Genomic DNA, 20,146 nt, shown 5'->3' with positions numbered 1-20,146 from the left:
AAAAAAAATGAAAAAGTGAACTAAAAATCACTGTATGTCAGTGTTTGTTTTCTTACGTATATTGAACTCGAATTTGTGTTTAGCGTTAATTTTAAAGTATTAGTTCACTTGATCAAATTATATTGAATATTGTGATTTTTATCATAGTTTTCTTTGTAATTTAATTTATTACGGCCAAATTTTACAATCAGCATCTTCCGCATGACATAATGTAATTTTGATTCAACATTTTTTTAGTTTTACAAGTATTTTTTGATTATAAAATTTTATGACTTAGAATGTAACTTTTGTTAATGGATTGCTAACTTTGTGATATATATTGTACTTTGAAGAAGATTATTAATGTCGGTATTAAAGACTTTATCATAATAAAACAACCAACCAACGGCAAAAAAAGAGTACATAAACTAAATAAATATTTGTGAAAAAAGATCAAGTGAGACACAACAAACAATATTTGAGATACAATATTTATTTATATTATTCAAAATAGTCATAGCATTTATTTTAATGTCAATTGCTACTTTTTAATAATATAGTTCTTCTTATGTATATAATTTTATTAATTGATGTGAGATACACGTGCAACGCACGTACGCTAAACTAGTAATATATAATATAGGCAAGGTAAAAACCTAATACTAAAACTAAAATGTTTGTCGGTTTTTCTATCATCACATTACGAAATTTCTTGGTCTACTATTTTAATCATGATTTTTCCACCCTCAAAGAAAAATGTAATTTTTCCCTTTAGGTTGGTTGTGAGGGAGGAGGATTCGAACTTCCTACACAGTGGTTCGTCACCACATGTTGTAATTGACAAGATCTACCTCGTCTCCATTGGATTTCTCAAGAGTATTTTTAAAAATTAATATTATTTTTGGATCATGTGGGTATGATGTATAAGAATAGTGTTGAATATGATCAATAATGCCAACATTAGGTATGTTGTGATTGTTTCTTATGTAATATTTGGTTAGGCGTGTTAAAAATAACATGCATTGTATATTTTTTTACAAAAATGTCCTTCACAAGTAAGAGATAATAGAAGTGAGAAATATTTTAAGAGAGAATTTATATTTTTAATCATGTTAATACATATATTACACCTTTTATATTATATTGATTTTAATACCAAAGATATCACATAAAATATTAGTTACACATACCTCAATATCAAATATACCTGACAAAATATTCATAATACATATAAAGTTAATTTAATATTATTTTGTCCATCTACATCGACAGACCCCTCAATTTGACATAATTTTTCATTTTAATGGTAAAATTAAATGAAAAATAAGCTAAAAGAAAGGTGTCACACGTCAAATCGCGAGCGTAAGACACTCACTTTGCCTGTCAGAAAAAGGTGCTTTAAATGACCAACGGGTATTTCATTGTGATTTCAATCTCATAACCTGATCCACAAAGAAAACGACCCAGCAGCTCAACCGAAAGTACCCACGTTCCTCTATAACTCACCATTCTTTCCCTCCTTGGTCCACCCCCAGATTTCCTCCTTTTGGTTAGTGGTTCCCATTCCCAACTGGCCCCCCTAATTATCTAATTCAAAATTCTCAACAACACAGATATTCTCTCTCAATTGTTCATTCCTTTTCATTTTCAAAAAAATTTCAATGATGGCCGCTGCTCCCTTCTTGCTTGAATCAAACCTCAAATGGAACCCTTTATTCTACACTCCAAACCCAATACAATATAACCGTTTTCTACATCATCAAAAGCTTACCCCTTCAAAACTCTCCAGACCCACCAAGCTAACCGTCAAATGCTTCACCAACAACCGTAAAAATGTAAACTTTAATGACAAAAACGGGTCAGAAATGAAGGAAAAAGAAAACCCATTTGATGTAATTGTCAAAAGTGTAATGAAAGCACTCAAAGCTTTACAGAAGCCAGCTGTAGCAGCTGTATTAGTGGGGTTGTTGTTGATGTATGATCCGAATTCAGCATTAGCTGCTTCCGGTGGGAGAATTGGCGGCAAGTCGTTCTCGTCGTCGTCGCGGAGCTCTTCTTCGTCGAGGGGGTATACTATGAGGAGATCAGAGCCTAGTTTTGGGTATTCTGTTCCGTATTATGCTCCATCCCCTTTTGGATTTGGTGGGGGTGGGGTTTATGTTGGTCCAGCTGTTGGTTTTGGGTCCAGTGCCTTTCTGGTTATGATGGGTTTTGCTGCCTTCGTTTTGGTTTCTGGGTTTCTGTCTGATCGCTCCGAGGGCGGTGTGCTTACTGCTACTGACAAAACCAGTGTGCTCAAGCTGCAGGTAATTTTACTCGTACACAAAATGCATTATTGTATTGGACTCGTTTGGTACAAGGGATGAGAGATAGCTAATTCTGAATAATTAATTCGAGATAACTTGTTTCCGATCAAACGACCCCGTAGTGTGGTGAAGTTGTTTTGAGCGTAAGGTTGCTCTGGAATTCTGTAGAGAAATTTGGGAATTAGCCATAGGCAGAGGAGTTCTGCATTGGTAGGGTTATTGGAAACGTTATTAATGATATAATGATATAGCCAATGAATTGAAGAAAATATATATGCAATTGTTGCTGGGATGCCCACGTTTACCAAAATTGAAGGTTACATGTGTTGAGATCCTCCCATTACATCTGTTTCCCTCTTTAAACATTGTGATTAATTCAACTATGGATAATTGGTTCTAAATGCTGTGAAGTTCACTAGAAGTATTTGCATCATCCTACTCATTTTTGAATGCTTTGTGTAGTATAGATAGAGATGGTTTTGTTTTTAGATAGGACCTACAACTATCAAATTGTCTTAACAACAAGCTTATTTTCTGAAATGCTATAATGTTGGTATGCCACCATTCACATGCTGTATCTGTTGGCCATAAGTCCTCTTAGGTTTGATACTTTTCTCCCTCCATTCTAATTAATAAGTAGATGTTAATTTGGAAGTTGTGTAGAACAACAACAACATACTCAGTGTATTCCCATAAAGTGGAGTAATTTGGAAGTTGTGTCTCATACCATAAATACAGGAATCATTCTAGCCTGTTTTTAATATTCTAATAAATGTTACTAGTGATGGTCACCTAGTTACTGCTCATATATGCAACAACAACAAAAAACTCAGTGTATTCCCACATAGTGAGGTGTGGGGAGGGTAAGATGTACGCAGTCCATACCTCTACCTCTAAAGAAGTAGAAAGGCTGTTTCCGATAGACCCTCGAGACACGGAATACTAAACAAATTCACTGCTCATATATGATGAACATTATAAAATCTAGAATAAACCATCTTAGTAAGGTACTTTATGTAGCCTTTCTTGTGTTTTTTTTCTGTGTCGTCATGGCCGTTGTTGACACACTAACTATCAAACTGTACATAAACCTTCCTTGAAATTTCCATTCTGAAATTGATTGTGAAGCTGCTGACCATCTTCACTTCCAATTGCTACAGTACCCTCAATTGGTAATTAATTAGGTGTTTGACCATGAAAACAAAAATATTTTGGAGTTGGAGTTTGGAGTTTGGAGTTGTGTTTGACCATGAATATAAATTGGAGTTGTTTTTGACTTTTCGTGGGAGAAGTGAAAGTGAAAAAAGTAAAAGCATGTTTCACGTGTTTTCTTTATTCCAAATGCAATTTGGAATTCTTATGGCCAAACGGCAAACACTACAATTTTCACTAAACTGAAATAATTTTTTGGAAAAAAGTGAAAAATTCTCATGACCAAACTCCTCCTAAGTCGTTTGAATGTCGTCCTCTCTTTCCCTTCTAATGGTAGAGGAAAAGTACAAACTATGGGAAGGAAAAATTTACACGTTGGACACTTGAATTTTAGTAGTGGACTGAAAAAAATATTGCATACAAGGTTGACTTTTTCCCAGATGGTATAAGGGTTTGGGTTTGAAGAAATTATATCAGGGAAAATCTGCAAATGTAGATGTTTGGACACTTGAATCTTAGTAATGAACTGAAAAAAAAAATGCATACAAGGTTGACTTTTTCCTAGATGATCTAAGGGTTTCGGTGTGAAGAAATAATAGCAGGGAACATCTGCATTCTGACCTGATTCAGGGTATCTACTGTTTACTTTCCCCAGAGATGCTTATGATGACTTAAAATGTTTAAAATGAACAACGTCTATTTAAAGTGTCGAAGTGAAAGATTGTGTCAAATTGAGTAGGCGACGATGTATTCTGCTTTTTGTAATGAAATTCTGCCAAATGGCGCGGATGGGGTATTACCATTTACAAGTCGCAATTCATTGTGATTTCAATCTCATAATCTGATCGACAGAGAAAACGACCCAACAGCTCAATAGAAAGTACCCACGTTCCTCTATAACTCACCATTATTTCCCTCCTTGGTCCAACCCCAGATTTCCTCCTTTTGGTTAGTGGTCTCCATTTCGCACTTCTCTTTCAACTGCCCCCCTAATTATCTAATTCAAATTCTCAACAACACAAACATTCTCTTTCAATTGTTCCTTCCTTTTCAATTTCAAGAAAATTTCAATGATGGCCACTGCTCCCTTCTTGCTTGAATCAAACCTCAAATGGAACCCTTTATGTACACTCCAAATCCAATACAATATACCCGTTTTCTATATCACCAAAAGCTTACCCCTTCAAAACTCTCCAAACCCACCAAGCTAACTGTCAAATGCTTCACCAACAACCATAAAAACGTAAACTTTAATGACAAAAAGGGGTCAGAAATGAAGGAAAAAGAAAACCCATTTGATATAATTGTCAAAAGTGTAATGAAAGCACTCAAAGCTTTACAGAAGCCATCTGTAGCAGCTGTATTAGTGGGTTTGTTGTTGATGTATGATCCGAATTCAGCATTAGCTGCTTCTGGTGGGAGAATTGGTGGCAAGTCGTTCTCGTCGTCGTCGCGGAGCTCGTCTTTGTCGAGGGGGTATACTATGAGGAGATCAGAGCCTAGTTTTGGGTATTCGGTTCCATATTATGCTCCATCCCCTTTTGGATTTGGTGGGGGTGGGGTTTATGTTGGTCCAGCTGTTGGTTTTGGGTCCAGTGCCTTTCTGGTTATGATGGGTTTTGCTGCCTTCGTTTTGGTTTCTGGTTTCCTTCTGATCGCTTCGAGGTCGTGTGCTACTGCTATTTACAAAACTAGTGTGCTCAAGCTGTAGGTAATTTTACTCATACACAAATGCATTATTGTATTGGACTCGTTTGGTACAAGGGATAAGACAATAGTTGTAGAACAGCTCATAAATAAAACATAACGTGGTAGAATCAAATTTTGCCCGTGGGACATAATTTGTAGTTTGAAAGTCTTTGAGCTAATTAAGTCTTGCCTCTAAGACAATAGTTGTAGAACACCTCATAAATGAAAACATAATGTGGTAGAGTCAACTCTTGCCCGTGGAGAATAATTTGTAGTTTGAAAGTCCTTGAGTTAAGTCTTGCCTCTAAGGCAATAGTTGGAGAACATCTCATAAATGAAAACACAATGTGGTAGTGTCAACTTTTGCCCATGAAACATAACTTGTTGTTTGAAAGTCTTGGAGAACATCTCATAAATCAAAATACAATGTGGTAGTGCCAACTCTTGCCCATGAAGCATAACTTCTTGTTTGAAAGTCATAAGTCTTACCTTTACAATGTGGTAGTGTCAACTCTTGTCTATGAAACGTAGTTTGTTGTTTGAAAGTCATAAGTCTTGCCTTTATAATGTGATAGTGTCAACTCTTGCTCATGAAATATAACTTGAATGGAAGAAATCGAAGAAAAAAAACAAAAAATGCGAAAAAAGAAGAAAAATGAAAAAGAATATTAAAAAAATAAAAATTAAAGAAACTGTAAAAGTTGAGAGAGAGCTGAAAAAAATAAAGGCTGATAAAATAAAAAAAAGATTAAATAAAAATAAAGGTCGAGAAAAATTTAAAAATTTAAAAAGAAAAGAAAAAAGAACATCAAAGAAAAATATATACTCCCTCCGTTTAAAAAAGAATAACCTACGTTAACTTGACACAAAGTTTAAGAAAATAAATTAGACTTTGGAATCTTATGGTCTTAAATTAAATTTGACTCAAATGTACCAAAATGCCCTTTAATCTTGTGGTCCTAAACATGCCATGTGGAAAGTTGAAATTAAAGTATTGCCAAAAAAGGAAAGAGTCATTCTTTTTTAAACAGACTAAAAAGGAAAGTAGATTTTTTTTTTTTAAAACGGAGGGAGTATATTTCTTTATAAAAGTAGATGTTGAAATGTGCAAAGAAAAAAAACAGTAAGGGTTGAGAAAAACTAAAAAGAACAAGAAAAAGAAAAAAAAAAAAGAAAAAAAAAAAGAAGTTGAGAGGAGAAAAGGAAAAAGTAAGGGTTGAAAAAAAATTAAAATAAAAAGAAAAAAAATAAAAATTAAGTAAAATTAAAAAGTGAAAAAAAATGAAAGTTGAAAGATATAAATATGAAGTTGTTATCCATTATAAGGATCATTTATGTAATTTACTACATTGGCCAGGGTTAATTTTGTTCAAGAAAATATTAGGGTTAATTTTGTTCAAAAAAATATTAATTAATAGGTAAAGACTATTTTAAGGAAGCCTTTTGATTTGGGGCTAAAATTTGAAAGTCATCCTAATTTGAATCTATTTTTTGAAATTTACCCGTAATTTTCTGTTGAACCCCTAAGCCCAAGGTGGCTCCATCCTTGTGAAGATACACATATACATGATTCCTAATGATACACAATTTATATGTAAGATACACTATATGTCCTTTAGCTTTTTAAAACCTATATTATATCCTATAATTATGCTCTAAACTCCTATATTTTTGGTATTTAACCCTCTTTTTACGACTTACGTTCCTCTATAAACTCACAATTCTTCTTCTTTCCTTGGTACGCCCCCAGATTCCCTCCCTCCTTCTGGTCTTACAAACTCCAAACAGAACAAATTCTCTGTTAGTTATTCCTCAGAATTTCAAAAATTATCAATAATGGCCGCTGCACCCTTCTTGCTTGGACTAAATGTCAAACGAAACCCTTTATTGTATACTACTAACCCAATACTACAATATACCCGTTTTCCTTATTACCAAAATCTTACACTCTCCAAACCTTCCAAGCTAACCGTCAAGTGCTTCACCAAGAACCATAAAAACCTGTGCTTTAATGACAAAAACGGGTTGGAAATCAAGTGCAATGAAAAACTATTTGATATAGTTGTCAAAAGGGTAGAAAACGAGTTAGAAATCAAGAACAAAGAAAACCCATTTGATATAATTGTCGAAAGTGTAAAGAAAGCCCTTAAAGCTTTAGAGAAGCCAGCTGTAGTGGCTGTTTTTGTTGGGTTGTTCTTGATGTATGCTCCAAATTCAGCATTTGCTGCTTCTGGTGGGAGGATGGGTGGCAGTTCGTTTTCGTCGTCGCGGAGTTCGAGTTCGTCGTCGCGGAGTTCGTCTTCGTCTTCGTGGAGTTCGCCTTGGTCGTCTGAGAGTTCATATTCGTCGAGGGTGTATACTTTGAGCACATCAGAGCCTAGTGTTTCGTATTCAGTTTCCTATTCTAGTTCTTCCCTTTTTTGGACCATTGTGGATTTGCTGTTGTACGTGATAGTTCTTGCTGCGGTTATTTCGGTTGTGAGTTTTCCGTTTATTTGGTTGGAAAGTGTGCTTGCTGACAAAACTCACCTGCTCAAGCTGCAGGTAATCTACTGATACCTAAAAACATTATTGTACGTAGCCACATAGGTTACTGTAAGATTTGCTTTGAGTAAAAATTCTTAACTAGTTTAGTGGTCAAGTTGTTTGCTTTAGTTCTTGACGATTGGGCGATTGATCAGTTTTTTTGTCTCTGCAATGGCTTCGTTCACCAAAAAAAGTTGGATTGGATGGTGAAGTTGTTTTGAGCTTAAGGTTGCTCTGGAATTCTATGGAGAAATTTGGGAATTAGCGATAGGCAGAGGAGCATTGGGAGGGTTGTCGGTAACGTTATTATTGATAAAGAAAATAAATCTGCAATTGTTGCTGGGATGCCCACGTTTACCAGAATTGAAGGTTTTTATGTGTTGAGATCTCCCATTACATTTGTCTGTTTCCCTCTTTAAACATTGTGATTAATTCAACTATGGATAATTGGTTCTAAATGCAGTGAAGTTCAATAGAAGTATTAGCACCATCTTACTCATTTTTGAATGCTTTGCATAATATAGATAGAGATGGTTTTGTTTTTAGATAGGACCTGCAATGATCAAATTGTCTTAATAGCAAGCTTATTTTCTGAAATGCTACTATGTTGATATGTCACCATTCACATGCTGCATCTGTTGGTCATAAGTCCTCTTAGTTTTGATACTTTTCTCCCTCCATTCTGATTATAAGTAGACGTCAATTTGGAAGTTGTGTCTGATACCATGAATACAGGGATCACTCTAGTCTGATTTTAATATTCTAATAAATGGTACTATTGATGGTCCCCTAGTTACTGCACATATATGATGAACATTATAAAATCTAGAATAAACCATCTTAGAAAGGTACTTTATGTAGCCCTTCTTGTGTTTTTTCTGTGTGGTCATGCTATCTATTGTTCCTTGCTTAATTTCATTCTCCCACTCTGGCCGTTGTTGACACACTAACTATCAAGCTGTACATAAACCTTCCTTGAAATTGCCATTCCGAATTGATTGTGAAGCTGTACATACCCTCCATTGATATTAAGTCATTTGAATGCCCTCCTCTCTTTCCCTTCCAATGGTAGAGGAAAAGAACAAACTACGGCAAGCAAATATTTAGACGTTGGACACTTGAATTTTAGTAGTGGACTGGAAAAAATATTGCATACAATGCTGACTTTTTCCCAGATGGTATAAGGGTTTGGGTGTGAAGAAATAATATCAGGGAAAATCTGCAAATGTAGATATTTGGACACTTGAATCTTTAGTAGTGGACTTAAAAAAAAATAATGGCATACAAGGTTGACTTTTTCCTAGATGGTCTAAGGGTTTTGTTGCGAAGAATTGATATCAGGGAACATCTGCATTCTGACCTGATTCAGTGTATCTACTGTTTACTTGCCCCAGAGATTGCTTATGATAACTTAGGTATAGGTTCTGATAACAAGATTGAGTACTATTGATTCAGTATGCTGATCACTTTTAATAGTGTTCTGTTATTTCCAGTTTCAGGAATTTTGATTGCCTTGCATTTGCATTGTGTTTACTATTTATTTGCCTACTGTTTCACTGCCTTGTCTTTTGTTTTTTTCACTCTCTGAAGGTTGGGTTGTTGGGCTTGGGTAGATCACTTCAAAAGGATCTCAACCAAATTGCTGAAGTGGCAGATACATCCACACCTGAGGGTTTAAGCTATGTCTTGACAGGTAAAAATTGTTTGTTCTGATCTATAGACTATAGTATGTGCACAAGTCACAACTATAGGATTGATGACTAGTTCACATCTTCATTTTTCTAAGAAAGAAACAATAAATACTACTAGTTCACAGCTTCATGCTAGCAACGTTGTAAAATTTCTTATTGATTAAGAAAGTTGTTATTGCTACTGCTGTTCAGTGTTGTTTACCATGTGTCCCCAGGTCTCACCCCCCGCCCAAAAGGGGGAAAAAGAGAAGTAACAACCCTTATAATAACTATGCTTGAAGCGGGCTTTAGGAAATGGGGAGCGGATGTGATATGTATTCAAGAAACAAAAAGGGATCTTTTGACAGATAGTATCATTAGAACTGTGGGTGGGTGGGTGGGTGATGTATGACTACATCCCGGCTCAAGGAAGTGCAGGAGGAATTCTCATTCCTTGGGATGAGAGAAAGATGGAGTGTGTGGAGGTTTATAAAGGTAATTTCATGTTAGGTTGAGGTTCAAAAACATGGATAATTGAGTGTAGTGGGGGTTTGAGGGTATCTATGGGTCGGTAAGGGAGAGTTCATTGTAGGATTTTTGGGAGGAGTTAGGTGTTGGTATGGGGAGATGGGATATTCCTTGGGTGTTAGGGGGGATTTTAATACAGTTAGATTTCTGGCTGAGAGAGTTGGGTGTAGGGTGGTGTCGAGGGCCATGGAGGAGTTTTCGAAGTTTATAAATAACTCTCTCCTTATTGATTTGCCTTTGATAGGTGCTTCTTTCACTTGGTCTAGATCGGAAGACTCATCATTTAGATAGAGATTAGACATTTCTTTTGTCTACTTCTTTGGAGGAGATGGCTCCTAATTTCGTCCAAGTTCCTCTTCCGCGATTGACATCAAACCATTCTCCTATTTTGTTGGATGACAGTAGAGGAAAGCGGACAAAATATCTTTTTAGATTTGAGAACATGTGGTTAAGTTTCTCTGATTTTCAAGATAGAGTGTCTTGTTGGTGGAGTAGATATGTTGTGGAGGGGAGACCTTTTAGTCTAGCCAAGAAGTTGAAATTGCTCAAAGCAAATATAAGGGTGTGGAATAAAGAGGTGTTTGGGAGGGTAGAGGTGAAGATGAGAGAGATCATGAACGAAGTAGGGGAGTTAGAGAGGGTAGAAGTAGGGAGTTAGAAGAGAGGGAGAAAGAGAGAAAATAAGTTTTGAAAAATGAGTTAGCTGACTTGACGTTGGCTCAAGAGGTTAGTTAGAGGCAAAAATCAATAGCATTATGATTGAAGGAGGGTGACTCCAATACAAAATTCTTTCACAGGGTGGCAGTAACTAATAGAAAAAAGAACTTTATAGAATCGGTGAAGGTCGATGGAGTGTGCCATGTAGGGAAAGAGGAAGTAGAGGGGGCAGTTGTAGATTATTATGAAGATTTATTCAAAGAGAAAACGGAGTGGAGACCTACTGTGGGGGTTTAGGGTTTAGACAAATCAGAGGGGGGAGGGTGCTCTTTGGCTTTTTTCAGTTGCTGGAATATTGTCAAAATGATGTGGTGGATGCTATTAGTGAGTTCCAAGATAGTGTTGAATTTGAAGGAAGTTTGAATGCCTCGTTTATTGTCATTATTGCTAAATGGGAGGGAGCTTCGAGCATGAAGGATTATAGACCTATTAGTCTTGTGGGAAGCATTTACAAGATTCTTTTTAAGGTGCTCTCTATCAGATTCCAAAAGGTGTTGGACGAGACTATTTCTACTTCACAGAATGCATTTGTGAAGGTTAGAAAGATTCTAGATGCAACATTAGTGGCGAATGAAGAAATGGATTCAAGGAGAAAGTAAGGAGTACCAGGTGTGTTGTGCAAACTTGATCTTGAGAAGGCATACGATCAAGTGAATTGAAAAAATTTAGATTTCATTATGTTTCAAATGGGATTTAGGGAGAAGTGGAGGAAATAGATCTACTTCTGCATTTCTTCAGTGAGATTTTCAGTGTTGGTGAATGGTAACCCATGCAGATTTTTCGGAAGCTCGAGGGTTTGAGACAAGGGGATCCTCTATCTCCGATGTTGGTCATTTTGGTGATGGAAGCTTTGAGCATGACGATGGATAAAGCTGTTTTAGGGGGCTACTTGAAGGGTTTTAATGTGGCAGTTGCTAATATCAGTGATTCGTTTGTTTTTCGCGGATGATACCTTGGTCTTTTGTGGTACAATTGAGACCCAACTAGATTATTTAGGTCAAATTCTCACTTGGTTTTAGGTGGTGTTAGGACTTAAAATTAACTTGAAGAAGTGAGATATTTCCTATTGGGGAGGTGAATGACATTGGATCACGTGCTCGAGTTTTGAATTGTAGGGTTGGGGCTTTTCTGGCTACATATTTTGGAGTTCTTTTCAGTGCTCCGAACAAGGATCTCACTATGTGGAATCCGGTTATTCAACGGGTCGAGAAGAGACATTTGTCCAATGGTGGGAAGGAAGTGCTTATCAAGAGCACATTCTTTAGCATTCCCACTTACTACTTGTCTTTGCTTCTTGCACCAACTATGGTTATTGAAAAGTTGGAAAAGATTTAGAGAAATTTCCTTGGGATGCGGCGGACGGGGCAAAGAAGTTTCATTTGGTGTGTTGAAAGGTTGTCACATCTCTTAAAAAATGGAGAGAATTGGGAGTTAAAGATTTGAAAGTCTTTAATAAATCTTTATTGGGCAAATGGATGTGGAGGTTTGGGGTGGAGCTACAAGCCTTATGGAGGGGGGAATAGGTGATAAATATAGGATTAGGAATGAGGGAGGGATAACTAGAGATATTGTTTTGCCTTCAGGTGTGGCCTTTGGAGAAATATCATAAAGGGATGAGATTCTTTTGTGGAAAATATCTTTTTCAAGGTTGGTGATGGGAGGAGAGTGTGTTTTTGGCCCCACAACTGGTGTGGGGATATAATTTTAAGAGATGAATTTCAGAGTTTGTGCAGAATATCTTGCCAAAAAGACTTGAGTATTCAACAAATTAGGAGGTCACAATGTGGAGAAACATTTTGGGATTTGAGATTTAGAAGGGATTTTCAAGATTAGGAAGTGAGTGAGTTTCAAAGATTGATAAACCTTCTTTACAAACAAGCCAGTTTGACGGATAGTCTCGATGTGTGGTGGTGGGGGTCTTGTAACTAATGGAGTGTTTCCTTTGAAGTCTTTTTATTAGAAACTTTTTGCTGGGGAGGAGGCTGAGTTTCCATATAATGCAATATGGGTTCAAAATGTTTCAAGGAAGGTGTGTTTTTTCACTTGGCTAGCCACTTGAGGGGTGATTTTGATAGGTCGAAAATCTTAGAAAGCAGAATGTTAGTTGGTGCTACATGTGCAAGGAAACAAATGAGGATGTGGATCACCTCCTTCTACATTGTAGGCTTACCATGGGATTATGGTGGTATATGTTTAAATGGTTTCACATTCCTTGGGTAATGCCAGGAACTGTGAAAGATCTGATGCTGAGTTAGAAGAGCGGGAGAAGATGGAGAAGACGAAGGACTTGGAACATGGTTCCGATAGCAGTAATGTGGGTAGTTTGGAGAGAGCGAAACAGAAGAGCTTATGAAGGTGTAGAGTCGAGTTTCTCGCAATTGAGGAGTAGTCTCCGCTCTTCTATTTTCTTTTGGTGTAAACAGAAAGCTCCTTCTTGCTTAGAGGATTGGGTGGATTTTGTAGAGCTTCATACTTTGTAGAGTTTTGATCTTTTGGTAACCTACGTATACGACCGATTTTGGTCATGTTTATGAATCAAAATACTTTTACTTGATCCAAACAAAATAACTATGCTTGAATTTCGAACTCATTGGTGTCACTAAATGTGATTCAGATCCATTCCACCCTTTTCAGGGCTGTTCTACTTCCATCTCAGTACTCAACAACTTTTGGAAGGCAAATTAGAGGTTCAATATTAGCTGACGTACAATTTTTAGTTCAATTTAAAGAAACCCTGGCAAACCAAACCTAATATAAGAGACAAATGACAGCTAAACCTTAATACGGACTAGTTGGTAGCATTTTGGATACTTTGTTTTCATTGTGTTTTGTGCTTTGTTGAATGTGCATTGATTTCAAGAGACTGTAAGTATTGTGCGATAACTTCCTCCGATGTAATTTTAAGGTATACTCAACCATATTCTAACACCATCAATCATCTTAATGTTACTCCTATGTGTTCGTGCATTCAGAGGTCTACGTGGAACAGGACCAAACCATTTCAAGTGATTGTTTCTGTTTGTGTCCTTTATGTGTGCTACTTGCACCTTCTATTGCTTGTAATTATTTATAGTCAAGCTATTTTTAAAAATCTATCTTTTAAACCAGTTGTCACGGGTTCAAGCCTTGGAAACAGCCTCTCGCATAAATGCAAGGTAAGGCTATGTATGATACATCTTTGTGGTGGAGCCCTTCCCCGGACACCGCGCATAGCGGTAGCTTTTGTGCACTGGGCTGCCTTTTTTTGTCTTTTAAATCACTTATCTTGGGGATATATTAGGACTTGTATGCATGCGACAACTGTCTAGTCTCACCTCAACTTCATTCTCTTTAGGCGGGCTAAACTCACAGTTTATCTATTTTATCTTACTTTTACTTATACTCAAATTCTTATTCTATAGACAATAACTAAAGTGCTAAATATTTATATACTCCCTCAATTCCTTTTTAATTGCTCTTTTTTCTTTTTTAGAGTCAAACGATACAGACTTTGACTAACATTTTAAGATATATTTCTTAATCAAACTGAAAAAAGGAAAATTATAATTTATAGTACTTTTCATGTAGTTTTTCTGAATATCTGAATTTTAGTTTTAAAAAATTAAATTAATCTAATCTAATTTAGCTTTGAAATTTAGTCAAATTGACTCACAAAAAAAGAAGGGAGCAATTAAAAAGTAATGGAGAGAGTATTTGATATGAATTTCTCTCTTTCCTGTCATCAAAACAAAAGGCTGAAAGTTACTTCCGTACATTGAATATCTTGATATTTCATGCCAGTTATTCTGTAGGTCAGGAAAAGACTTCTCTTCCCTTAATATTTAATATGCTGGTCTTGCAACCGAGGGCTTAGTTGATTTTTCTTGCTTCAGTCCTTTTATTTCTCTAAATGGCTATACGCCTACTAATCCTAAAGACTCAAAATTTGGGTATATTTTCTGTTGATGCTCTCTGTGAAATTATTTACTGATTGATTTAGGATTTTCCTTGTTGCAGAGACAACATTAGCTTTGCTTCGCCACCCTGATTATTGCATCTCAGCTTATTCATCTGTGAGTGAAAGCAATTCCTTTATATACTTTCTGATATGTGATTATGTGATTTTAAACCGTGGTAGTGGCAAAATAATCAACCTTTGCCCCTTTTTGCCAGGATCATGATCCAAAATCTGCAGCAGCATTAGTTTTCTTAATTCTTCTCTCATTTTTGCTCTTGATTTGATTGAGTCAGACTTGGTTTTATGTAATTTTACTTTTCAAACCAGCTAAAATCTGTCAGACTCTTTTTCATGAAACATCTTGGCTAGTGAACATACTTGTCAACTTCTAGACTCTTCTGTTCCTATTCCGGCTCTGGATCCATGAGAAGCAAAATGATAGCCATGAATCCCGTGTGCACTTGTTTTAGCCTCATGCTAACATCACGACTTTAGGGTATCAACATCTTTTTTGTCCAAGTGAAAAATATTAAAATCTAGATACCCAGCACAATACTTTTAGTAGGTTTTCCCATTCAGCCTTTCTGTGCAATTATCTCATGACAAAGCCATCTAGAAATCTCGACAGTAGTTTGTTCAATTGCAACAAAGTCTATAAGTCCTCCACCACCAGTTACTAAATTTTCCATTGGTCTGAAAGGAATTTAAATGGTAGATATGGGTGGCAAATGAAAGGCTTTGATTTGAGTTGAATGGTTAATCTCCTTTTGCAGAAAAAAGTACTTGAGATGCACTAGCTATAGGCCATCCTCTCTTGTGAAGTTTCATTTGTCCGTCGTGGACCAAACTAGATTGAATGTGAACGTATTGGAATAAAGTTCTATGAAGCAGGGGTAGGATGACATTATTACAGGGCTTTATTCAATTACACTCAAATTTTATCTAATTTTATTTGTTGCTCAATTCAATGATCTATAACTTCTGTAACATTGCTGAAAGCCATTTAATAACTTTTCTAGTAGTACAAATTTGTTTTAAAACGAAAATAGGTAGGAGCAAAAGAATCTGTTGATGGATTGAAATTTGAATCTGTGACGTCCGTGTCAGTCTAAAGGATGAAAGCTGGCCCATGAAGTCATGAACGATATCAAGAATTTTGGCAAAAGTTGTTATTGGGTGTGAATTTTCTTGATACTATGACTAAGCACTTGATTCCTTATAGGAGTCGCTCTAGACCAGTTCCACTGATATCTGGTTCCAATATGAAGAAACTCTATGAATGCAGGGTACAATAACAAGCACCTAAAGCATAATGTTGAATGAGTTGCTTCTTTCCTTTCCTTTTCTTTATACCATTTGAATTTTATTTTTATCTAAAAAGTGGGAAGTAGCTGTTTCCTAACAGTAGGAAATGCCTCTGCACTGTACCTTATGTTGTTTCAGTGGTAAAGTTTTTCCGAAATAAATATTGTTTTTGAAGTAGATTCAGGCCATTTTTAGTCAATATGTGAAACCCATTATTTTGGATAGTTAATATTAGCAGGTTCTTGATTCTAGATGAACTAATAAACTAATGCATTAGAAGTATGCTATAGTTGGCTAGGTAGTTAAAATTCCTTACTCTGTTAGTCTCAGGACAGATAATTTCTGTAGTCAACCTAAAATTTGGGAGAAACTATGATATTTTGGAAGTTTGGAAAAGCTCCTAATTATTTCATCTACAGCCATTGATTCTATCACAAGTCGACTAGTATCCATCTCTTTCATCTCTGTGAAACCTTGTAATCATGGTTGGGTCCTTTTAGATTATCATATTGGTGCTTTGTTTCTTCAGAGAATCCTTCTGCTAAATACAGCTGTGATAAATTTATTAAAATTTCATGATACTTGAATCTTTCTCTTTTTTAGTTGCAATATGTTGCTTTTGTTGAATGCCAAGTGCAAGAGAATCATAATCTTAGATGAAACAGATTTCATCAGCACTGGCTTAGTGCTGTTATTTTGCCATACATCAATAAAATACTTACTGTACCGATAAAAGAAGTCCTTATGTGAAACAGCTTTGATAACAAGACTTTGTATTTACAAATGCATATATGCTGACCGACGCGTCAGCCGTGGTAGATGGAAAATGTAATAACCTTAAAGTTGTAATTACCTTTTCTGCCAAATCTACAATTGTCACGAAGCAACTATTGTATGAATCATCTTAGATTTCATTTTACTTTTACTACTGGGCTATACAGAAGTTGAACTATATAGTTTCTGATCCAACCATCGGCATATATAAAGTACCTTGACAGACATTCTAGAATTGCTCTGCTTGCAGCACCATTTGTCTGAGAAGAATTAGGGGGGATTTATACTGATCAAAGCAATAAGGTTGGAATAAGCTAGCATAAACTTTTGCTCCACCCTGTTGATAATCATCATGACTGGAGAAGGGTTTTGCTGTCTTAAGGGATCACCGTTCGTTCTTACTATTTAGTTGACGATCTCTGTTATTAATTTGATTTCTAGGTACTAACCTTCAGTAATTTTTGTTTCTTCAGCTAGGCTAGAAGATCCTTCTCGGTCCTTTTAGATATTTGGCGCTAGCCTTCGTAAAATGTCTGATTTTGTAACATAAAGGGGGATCAAACTGCTTCGTCTTAATTTATAGATAGAACTGATCGTTTGCTATTATAGTTTGGGGAATATTGGTAATAGTAAGTTGCTGTTTCTTTCACCATCTTTATTATTTGGGCCGAACACCATATATTAGGCGACTTTTCAGTCTGTTAGGGTTCCTTTTTTGTGTGTGTGTTTGTTGTTTTGTCTTTCTCCACTGTAGCATTTTCACACCAATGCATATCAGGGAAGTCCCTGAAATAGTCATTCTACTGATTATATTTGTTGTGTCTGTCCTGCAGGTTGATGTCAAGAGGAGCATGGAGGAAGGTGAGAAACGATTCAATCAGCTTTCCATTGAGGAACGTGGTAAATTTGATGAAGAGACACTTGTGAATGTGAACAACATTAGAAGGAAAAGTTCTACGAGCCAGAGGGCAAATGGATTTAGCAATGAATATATAGTGGTAAGGATCACCCTGTATAGCCCGCCCTTAATTCAAATTTTGTAGGTATTTTTGGGCCACTCTTGTAGAAATGCAAGGTAAGGCCGCATGCTGTAGATCCTTGTGGTCCAGCTCTTCCCCAGACCCCGAGCATAGCGGGAGCTTTAATGCACCGAGCTGTCCTTTTCTAGGTATTTTTGGTCCAAATTGTGGAAACGTGAAGGGCTGCTTTGATTTATGAGTCCTCCATTAGTTCCATTAGGAAATGCTTTTCTAAGTGTTGAACCTTATTCGTAAGAAAAGCTTTTCAAATGTCGGAAGGTCTTCTATTAGTATTGTTGGTATTGTGTTATTGGGAGTATTATTTATTTGGGTGGATTCTTATAGTGTCAAAATCACTGGCAAATTGTGCGTGCTCAAAAGTAATCACTAATACAATTTTAGAATGGGTTTTATTTTCAAGGATGGAAATTTTAATGCTCAAGAGGAAATGGAGTTTGTCACATTTGGGGAATTCATATTAGAAATTATAATGATATTGTAACGAACTGTTCTGGCGTTATAGCGTTGTTTAGGGCATTAAGTACCCTGTTAGAGTTTCATCTTCTTCTGGATTCAAATTTTCGCCATTTGGTTTATTATACACTGATGCATCCTTTAGTAGAGTGCATCTAATGTTCTCTTTCCACGATAATCATTCTCTTCTGCATATGTGCAATTTCAGGTTACAATCTTGGTGGCTGCTGAAGGTGCTTATAAATTGCCTACTGTTAATGGAAGCGGTGACTTGAAAGAAGCATTGCAAAAGATCGCGTCTATTCCTTCCAGTAAAATACTGGTAAGCGTACGAAATGATCATCAAGAAGCAACAAGTTGTATGCTACTTCTAGCTTTTAATTTGTGTCATTTACTTGTTGCAGGCAGTTGAGATTTTATGGACCCCACAGAACGAATATGACACATTATCAGAACGAGAACTTCTTGAGGATTACCCTCTCTTACGGCCCCTGTAAGAAATCCAGGATTTCATGCTCTTTTACTTTATTATACAGGCTCCTGTCAACCCCTTTTTGTTGTATCTCCGTATATATTCTGTGTATATATAGCTCATAGAGCATCGATAATACTTGTATAAGAGTGAGGGCAATTCGTCGTAACTGTACTAGTCAAACTGTGTATATAAAGAGACTGAATTCTCTTTAAATTCTTCAGCAATCTCTACTAACACAATCTACCCCTCACAAGAAAAGAGTAAGGGAAGTTAACATGTCTTTGAATGTGATTATTCATAAAGTGGCACTAGATCAGAATTATCTGAACTATCTCATTGTTCTTTTCTAGTTCTCCTTTTTTTTCAGTTTTGAACTGTGAATCTTGAAATTACATTATTGTTGGATATAGTGTGTAACATTTTTAAGATGTGTCACATCCCAGTAGTGGATTTGCCAGGTAAGATGAGGTGGGTATATTTGATGGGATTATTCAAATCAAATTAAGTTTTTTGAGATTTACTCAGAAAATTTGATAATGAAAAGATTCTCCTAATGACTGGCACCAAAAGTTGAAATAAAATTGAAGTGACTTTGAGAATATTGGTTGAGAGACTTTTGTTCAACTCTCTAGATGGTATAACTAGGTCAACATGAGGGAAATAAACAACCATCCGAGTACTCGTGCGCGTGTATCAAATCAATAGATGCATGATATGATATGTGTTTTTATAAAGAGTTTAAGGTTCACTCAATGTTTACTTCAATTTGTCACTCATGGTGAATAGACATGATTTGGATTGAGGAGCGTGTTTGGGTATTTCTTGATTATAACAGCACAATGGAATAGTGAATGTGGGCAAATATTTCGATTTAAGACGCAACTTCAACATGTGTTGTTCAACATTTCATTGAAGCAAATTGGGTACCTCCCACAGCACTAAACATTTTGTAAACTTTTTTTTTTTTCATGATTACTCCGACGGAATTAATTACTATTTACTTGTTTTTATTGTGTAGCAAATTAGCCTTTTAAAAAATACAAGTCACACTGCATAAATGTTCGTTTCCTTTTTTTCCCAAAAGAAATAGCAGTATCTGGTGGGAGTAGTATTATTTATTAATTCATATTGTAGATTATAATGATATTGTAACTAACTGTTTCGTCGTTATAGCATTGTTTAGGTAGGGCGTAAGTATTTTGGTAGAGCTTTTTCTTGGACGATAATTGATAATAAAACCTCAAGTTAGGATGATTTTTGATGAAAATATGATAAGTGTGTGCTGCAGAGGTGATTTATGACTCGTACTCTAGTTTTTAGTGGTTGTGTGTTCATTACAGGATAGTCAAGTAACATAGTTGCCTTTGTGTTGTGAAATAGGGTAGTTCTGAGTTTTCCCCGAGTTTCTGTTCTAAAGGCAGCACTGCTGCGGCGAGGCTACTGTAGTGATAACAGCGGGGGGGTGGCGTGTTGGTCACCGTGTAGATAAAATCCCTCCTTTATTTCCCAAAATTCCAAAGGGTTTGTTCTTAGACTGCTCTGAGGAGATTTCCTACTGATTAGAGCGATTTTCTTTGTTGAGGTAAATTTTTCCT

General features: G+C 36.1%; 2 protein-coding genes across 3 annotated transcripts; both read left to right on the top strand.

Moving 5' to 3' along the window:
* Nucleotides 1–1,297: 1,297 nt before the first annotated feature.
* LOC107839476 lies at nucleotides 1,298–18,764 on the top strand. 2 transcript variants are annotated; one of them, XM_016682977.2, is made up of 6 exons: nucleotides 1,298–2,285; nucleotides 9,243–9,345; nucleotides 14,564–14,619; nucleotides 17,417–17,581; nucleotides 18,285–18,398; nucleotides 18,481–18,764. In XM_016682977.2, exons 1-6 carry the CDS (start codon nucleotides 1,641–1,643, stop codon nucleotides 18,571–18,573), a joined length of 1,176 nt encoding a protein of 391 aa, XP_016538463.2. In that variant the 5' UTR covers nucleotides 1,298–1,640; the 3' UTR covers nucleotides 18,574–18,764. The 2 variants fall into 2 exon arrangements, with proteins under 2 accessions (XP_016538463.2, XP_047250551.1); XM_047394595.1 differs by lacking the exon at nucleotides 1,298–2,285 and adding an exon at nucleotides 6,717–7,670.
* Nucleotides 2,293–5,328, top strand: LOC107839477. The gene has a single exon (XM_047394596.1). It carries the CDS (start codon nucleotides 4,549–4,551, stop codon nucleotides 5,146–5,148), a length of 600 nt encoding a protein of 199 aa, XP_047250552.1. The 5' UTR covers nucleotides 2,293–4,548; the 3' UTR covers nucleotides 5,149–5,328.
* Nucleotides 18,765–20,146: the final 1,382 nt, after the last annotated feature.

This window comes from Capsicum annuum, chromosome 8, assembly GCF_002878395.1.
Source record: "Capsicum annuum cultivar UCD-10X-F1 chromosome 8, UCD10Xv1.1, whole genome shotgun sequence".
NCBI lineage: Eukaryota > Viridiplantae > Streptophyta > Magnoliopsida > Solanales > Solanaceae > Capsicum > Capsicum annuum.
The sequence above is the reverse complement of the archived record's forward strand: the minus strand, read 5'-3'. Positions and strand labels throughout refer to the sequence as shown.

Coding starts and splice junctions, on each gene's coding strand:
- LOC107839477 (XM_047394596.1), top strand. CDS start 4,549: ATGGAACCCTTTATGTACACTCCAAATCCAATACAATATACCCGTTTT.
- LOC107839476 (XM_047394595.1), top strand. CDS start 6,963: ATGGCCGCTGCACCCTTCTTGCTTGGACTAAATGTCAAACGAAACCCT. Junction 7,671..9,242: donor CTCACCTGCTCAAGCTGCAG/GTAATCTACTGA, acceptor CACTCTCTGAAG/GTTGGGTTGTTGGGCTTGGG. Junction 17,582..18,284: donor TTAGCAATGAATATATAGTG/GTAAGGATCACC, acceptor GTGCAATTTCAG/GTTACAATCTTGGTGGCTGC.